Raw genomic sequence first — 6966 nt, forward strand, 5'->3', positions numbered from 1 at the left:
GCATTTAGGAGTCAATGCCAATCTTCCTACTAATTGATGAACCTGAATAGGATCTCAGCTCGACAAACACAGAAAAGAAAGCTTAGAATCGAACAAAGTGGCACGAAGCCCATCGAAACTCCATAGTTTTTTTCTATTAGCCGTAGCTCGTCTCTGGAACCTGTACAATACACCGACGATTACACGCTGCTAGAGCCGAGGATGCGATAGACAGAAAGGCCTCGGAGAACAGTCAAGATCGAGAATTTAATTGATGAATTAATATATATATATACATGCATATACATTATGTATGCGACGAGGTGACTGAGGAATAGAATGTCGATATCTGTATAAAGCTTTACTAGATACCGTAAACCATTGTAAATTGACTCGGTGGGACGTCATTCGTCTCTGTTAGAGAGATCTGACCCTTAGGATTCAATCTGACAAACGTGCGCCTGACCAATGCAATCTTGCTGTGTGTCCATTCTGGACTAAGTTTTTTCATCCGATCTCTCCCACCTCTGATCGTGGAAGACAACACCCAGTCACTAATTCTCCCCCGAGATAACTCCTCCCCGAGGATCGATTGAGGAGTTATCTCGAGTTATCTTTCATTCCAAGATGACGGAACCAAAATTAATGAGCGACGGTATTAGCGCCGGATTTTTCTCCGAACTTGAACGAGCCGAAACGCGTTCAGCTTCTGCGCGGCTTCCCTCGTCGAACCCTCGCCTTTCGTAAAAGGTTCGTTCATGGTGCGCCGGAATTCCGTCTTGCCCCCTTGCGATCATCACTTTCTCGAGTTCTGTAAACGATACGTAGACCCCTTCCTTTGGAATCATGTGGGTCCGCTGGCGCGGGACGCACATGTTACTTTCACTCCCTTCGGATCAGTATTCTTCGCATTCTTATTTTATATCGTTCCATAAGGAGCGAGCTTCTGCACATCCGGCAATGGCCCGTTCAATTATTATTGCCTTTCTCCTTCCTTTCGCCACCACTCTAATCCGCCCCGTGTGAAAACGGCGTCAATCTAACCTGATTAGGGTTGCCTTGGTGCCAAAGTTTTGTTGATGGTTTCTCATTCAGAGAACGTGAAGCGAACAAGCGACGGAGCGCGTGATCTTCCCAGAAGCATACTCGACGAGACCGTCACGTGATCGAGAATACGGTGAAGGATAAGGTGATGATTGATGATTATCTACCGCTACCGATATCAACGAACGGAGAAATTCCGAGAAACAGCTCATACCCTGACGTCTTCGTCCGAATCGGTGGAGCCGGAGAAATCAGGTGTTTTTCCGAATCAATTAGAAAACGTTTTCTAGGCTTCGTCTCGAAGTGATTGCTCGGGTCGATTCGAACCTGAAGCCGAAACCTGTCTGATTGTTGTTGTATTTGAAGAAATATATCCTCGCGAGAGTCTTCTCCCCACGGATTCTCACCTCCCGTAATCGAATTTCCGGTCGTCGAAGTCTCCTCGGAGCGCATGAGCAGTTCCTTTGGTGCCAGCGCTCGAGTTGAACAAAAGTGCTGTATTGACCGGAATATTGAGGAGGAAACGATCGAATTTGGGGAGCTTGATGAAATCGATCCTTCCTTCGGGAAAGACGGAGGACTCAGTCTTTTGCTTTCGAGGATCCGCTTTTAGCGGGGAGAATGAGTCGAACTGATTTATGACAATGATACCCGTACGATGCCGAGAGGAGGAATTTTCATCTCTTCATCCGTGATGATCCGACACTAGAGGCGGGAAGCGTTAGAGATTCATCGCGTCCCAAGTACCTTTTCGGAAACTGAATCGCCGAGGAGGAATCATCACATTGAAGGACTTTTCTCAAACCTAGAACTTCATCTGACTGAGAAATGAGTCTGCAGTAAGGGGTTGGCGAAACCGCGAGACGCTTCAAGTTCACTGTTGACACTAATCGCGTTCTTGCGATCATCCACTCCTACTTTGAATGAATTTCGGAATGCTTGGAATCATCTAAAAGTCTGCTGAGAGCGATTGAGTGATGGGACCCTGGTTTCAGGAAAGCTGGTTTGCTGGGTGAGAGATGATTAGAGAAACTGTAATCGTGGTGAGCCCTGTCACCCTAGCTGAAACCAAACTAAAAGTAACAAAAAACATTTCTTACTTGACTTCTGCAATCACTGAGCGATGATCGGCTTGTCGTCTAGTCCGAGAGGGAGAACGAAAAATATGTCGGGGTCGAACAACGGCAAGGAAGTAAGTATCCGCGGAGGACTGAATTTCGCGGCGGAAGCCTCCGGTCTCAGATGCGAAGTACCTCAGGCATTCCAGTCGCGATTCGGGACTCTGTGTTCGCGAAAGAAGTGGCCCGCTAAGTTTCCGAAATTCGAAGAGACAGCGGTTTATATCTTTCTGGAACAATGGTTCGAAGATGCATCCAGATATGGAAGCACTCCAGAACTAATATGTAATAGTGTCTCGGGCCAAGTCTGCCGCTGATTGAGTAGGAAATTCCTGGGAAAATGGTGTTTGTAAATAGCAGATTCCGCGACCGAGATATTCGAAGATTCGATGAGACGACTGTCAATGAGAGTAAAATTGAGAGAAAATAGGCGGAAAAGAGCGAGCATGGAAAGAAGAAAAGCAACCCGATCGATTGCGTCTCCGATAGAGACCGGGTCCGACCTGAACGGATTTCCCGTCGAAGGACCGTTGTTGAGTACGAAGAAATTGTCCACTAAATTGGATGTGACTGACTTATTCGATAACTTTGTCCAATTATATCGACGATGATCGTGATCATCATGATACTCGATTGGAGGGAGATCGGAAACCATTAGAGGCTAAAGCGTCGAACGAGCTTCGGAGCAAATCGATAACTCGTTGAAGAAACATTCGACTTTTTCACCGACCTGCTGACATTCTTTTAACTGGTAAGCTAACAAACGAATGAACACGTCAAACAGATGACAGATGCGATACACAGCTGTTGTGGTTCATAGAGCCGCAAACCCGCTCAACTTAAACTGGAATAAATGAGTATTCAGAAAGAGTAATGTTATACCCAACAGCGACGAATTGTTTTCCTTCATGAAAGCATCCATGAGACCACGGCGTACTAGAGGTAATCCTCAGCCCAATGAAGCGTAGAATGAATGACGCCGTTCCCGTCTCGCCGGCAATCTTGTGAATCATTCGAAAGCGGGATGGTGAACTCACTTCGAGGAAAACTTCAATGACGATTTATATTACGCCGGGGGGAGGGAAGATCGGTAGGATCATTCGATAGCAACATCCGATCGCAAACCGGCTCGGGGGAGAGGGAAGGGAGCGGAACTCTCGGTCTTGAATTGCAACGATCGACATGGAGGGTGGAGGCCTTGTTGGACGTTGCACATATCTGACTGAGCATCTGCGGTCACCGATAAACTGATAGAGCAGCACGGCAGCTAATCAAGAAAGAACTTTGCCAAGCGTCGACCTATCTCCGGGGAATTCTTTTGATTCTTTTTCGAGAAAGACCAGAGTGAACAGACAGATCGTGGACTCTCGTTGCTGCTTCTGTACGGAACAAAGAGACGGGGAGGACAGGGAGTGAGAGTAGGATACTCCACGAGCCGCTTCCGCTGCCGCCGCAGTTTTTGATAACATATTCCTGGCCAACGGTTGTTCTATTCAGATACATTAGGTCGTTCAGACCGGTGAGATCATTCAGGGAATGCGAAAATATTTTCGAGGCTCGTGCAGGTGCTCTGCTGAATTGGAGGGTGGATAATAGCCAAGCGAAGTGCATCCGCTGATCTTCGAGGTAAGTCAAGCTAGCGCGAGCAATCGGGCCCGATCGATCGAGGGAGGGAATCCATATCGCTAGCTCACGCTGCACTCCACGGAGAGCCTCATTTTCCGTGAACGGACGCCATGTGAATGCCATCGGCTGTCGGCTCTGCTCGTAGAACGAAACCTATCCCTGAGCTCCGAGAAATTCACGAGGGTCAACTTATTCCTCCATGTTTGGTTGTCGGCTCTGGAGCATGAATTCTTTGGCGCCAAAATGAATTGCTTCCCCCCCCTGACGAGTGCATTAAGACTATAAGCCCATACGATAAGGGAGCCAGTTCTATGGTGAAAGAAGTGCCCATGACTGCACTGCACCTCTTGACGCTCCCAATTGCGAATCGAGTCCGCTCTATGAAACGATATCGAGGAGTGCCTGAGATGTATGTTTTCCCGAAGAAGCTCGCGAATTTTTCGTAGTGTACATTGTTCAAAAGATCGAGTGACCGTCCCGCTCCTGCGGCTTTCTCGTGTGACAAGCGAATTTCTGTAAGTAAAAGAACTGCAATCTGTTTTTTGATGCTCACAAAATAGTCGGCGAACGAGGGCGGCTTGCACTCGAGAGGAGATTGCTCCTCTCAGGGTACATATTCAGAGCCGCCCGCATCTAGACCGATGTAATATCGGATAGCGTTGTTTGAAAGTCATACTGATTCACCGAGAGAATGGAACCGTTCCGAAAGGGGGAGCTCTCCGTTCCGTCCTTTCGTTCTGACTGAGTGGTTCGGACGGAAAGTAGAGAAATTCATGTCGACAATACGACTGGGCTCGCAATCCACAGACTCTTTTCCGAGAAAGCGAGTAGAAGATGACACGTACGATACAGACAGACTCATATGTTGTGAAGCTCAGTTCTCAAGCGATCGGTCAAGCGGAATACCAATCGGAATAATTGCAGAGCCCCGCCGACTAGCAGCAACCCCTGCGAGATCAAGGAGCATCTACGAGAGCACGATGAGCGAGAACATGCAGGTTTACGAACTCTCTTGCGCCAGGAACAACAACCCGGTAAAATTTATCGGTGAGTGCAATATCCACACGTGATCGATATCTCTACGGATCAGGAAGCGTCGGAGATTCCTCATCTTTATTCGAGCCTCGACAGTGATATCGAAACGAATATTTCCCCCTGCAGGTGTGGGATGGATCCCCGCATCCCTCGGGGTGTGCATCGCGGCCGCTGGTCTCCTGTCCTTCGTGTGGGCGGTACTGTCTGGAGACGTCACCGTATACGTGCCGTTCATAAGGTCTGTCGCAATTGAATCTCTTCGCTCGTCTCCGGCACTCGAATCGATTCCGCAATGAATTTGAGACAGACTGCCGCGTAACGGGATGAAATCCTAACCCATGCTTCTCCTTCTCTCCTTGCTTATCAAAACAGCGAGGCCGGCGCCGATCCTCCGCAGAGCGGTTTCTTTTCATTGATGATCTCCGTATCGTGTGTCTGGTCGGGCGTCACGATCGTCATACGATACTCGATCGTGAGACAGCTTCTTCGTTTCAATCGCGGAGAACTGATTAATTCGATCTCATTAGTCGTGGGCTTCCTCTCAGTTCTGGGTCTCTCCCTGGTATCAGCCTTCCCGGTGAGCTTCGGATAAGCGGAAAACAGAAAAATGAACAACACGCATTGTGCCACCAAGGAAATTAAATCGCGAACAAACGAGCTGGAAACGATCTCATAGCCTTCGATTTCCAGCTGACTTCGGCGAACATCATCCATGATATCGGCGCGGCATCGATGTTCGTTCTTGGAGTGACATATTGCTTTCTGCAAAGTCTGCTGTCAGCGTGGATGTACCCTTGGCACAACGGAAGGGTTATCGTTTTCTATCGTTCGAGCATCACCCTGATCGCCACCGCTGCCGCGCTTATCAGTGAGTGTCAAACACATTAGGAATTCATTGCAACTTTTCACCCCTATCTTCCTTCGGATCGATGATTTTCGCGCGATTAGCATAAAATTGTCACACTGTCACAAGACGACTTTATCCCATGCGGTATTTCAGCGGCGATTTGTCAATTCAAAGCCAAACAGCTGTGGGCAGCATCAGGGATCGATAAGCCCGACGACATGCGGCTCCCTGGCGATCCGGTGAGTTCATTCGCTCTTGATTGATTCTATTCCGTCAGGATCCATCCCGCCTCCGAGGCAGCGAGGACTCCGTTTCTTGAATCAGATCGCACAGACAAGGACCTCGAGTCTCTCTCGTGGTGGAGACGTTTCGCATTGGTCTCGAGAACATATTCCTAAAGGAGGTGACAGTCTCTGTGACGGTGCGGAAGCGAACTTTGAATGACATGCGAGAACGCTGACGCTCGATTACGCCAAGCGACGTGATGCGATGGTCATCCGACTCTCTAGAAAAGTCTCATGACTTACCGATTCGCGAGAGGACCTCCAACAAAGCTGTAACCCTCCGGAACAGCTGACTCCAGCTCGTGTTTCCGTCGGCAGAACGCTTGAAGGGCGCACATATGCCCCATCGCAATGATAGTATCAGCGAACGATCTCGCATGAGTTCCGACCCTCGGGTCTCGGGAACTTGTTTCGAGGAGACCAGTCTCGAAAACCTCTGAGACTCCCCCCATTCCCGTTTCGCTCCGACGGTTTTGCGGTCTGCGACATTATCGATCGTATCACAGGACGATTCGTGGCGAGAATTCTTGAGCCCTGCGCATCGCTGAGCTCTCCATGCGCTCGACGGATTGGAATGGGAGCCGTATCGCACGGGACACTAAATGATTTCTCTGGAATCTTTCAGGCGTTCTTTTGGTTCACGGCTGCCGCGATCGCTGAATGGACCACCGTAGTGATGTTCATCGCCTACTTCTTCAGCTACATCCGAGAGTTCAACAAAGTTGTCATCGAACTCGATACGTACCCACTGGTTGACCACTTCGATGATGATATCGAAATCCATTTCCCGGCATCAGAGCATACACCCCTCTATAAATCCGTTCTGTAAAAATAGCGACTCGAGTCAAGCTCCAGACGAGTCCAGCGGTAGACCATTTCGACGTGAATTTCGAAACGCGTTCTAGCGCACCGGTTACACGGTCGGCATAAGCTACTCCTCAAGTCCGTTTTGTGAAAAGCGAATAGACAGATGATTTTGAGAGTGGTCCCATTGAAGTGTATATATTTTTTGTGATAAATAAATTCAGGGTCG

At 48.7% G+C, this 6966-nt stretch overlaps 1 protein-coding gene across 1 annotated transcript; it reads left to right on the plus strand.

Annotated features, from left to right (window-relative positions):
• Positions 1-4107: 4107 nt before the first annotated feature.
• LOC100899011 (DNA damage-regulated autophagy modulator protein 1) lies at positions 4108-6966 on the plus strand. The gene is made up of 7 exons (XM_003748183.2): positions 4108-4282; positions 4692-4814; positions 4929-5040; positions 5175-5379; positions 5493-5670; positions 5803-5888; positions 6559-6966. Exons 2-7 carry the CDS (start codon positions 4748-4750, stop codon positions 6760-6762), a joined length of 852 nt encoding a protein of 283 aa, XP_003748231.1. The 5' UTR covers positions 4108-4282; positions 4692-4747; the 3' UTR covers positions 6763-6966.

The sequence above is a fragment of the Galendromus occidentalis genome, unplaced genomic scaffold (assembly GCF_000255335.2).
Source record: "Galendromus occidentalis unplaced genomic scaffold, Mocc_1.1 scf7180000077529, whole genome shotgun sequence".
Classification (NCBI taxonomy): domain Eukaryota; kingdom Metazoa; phylum Arthropoda; class Arachnida; order Mesostigmata; family Phytoseiidae; genus Galendromus; species Galendromus occidentalis.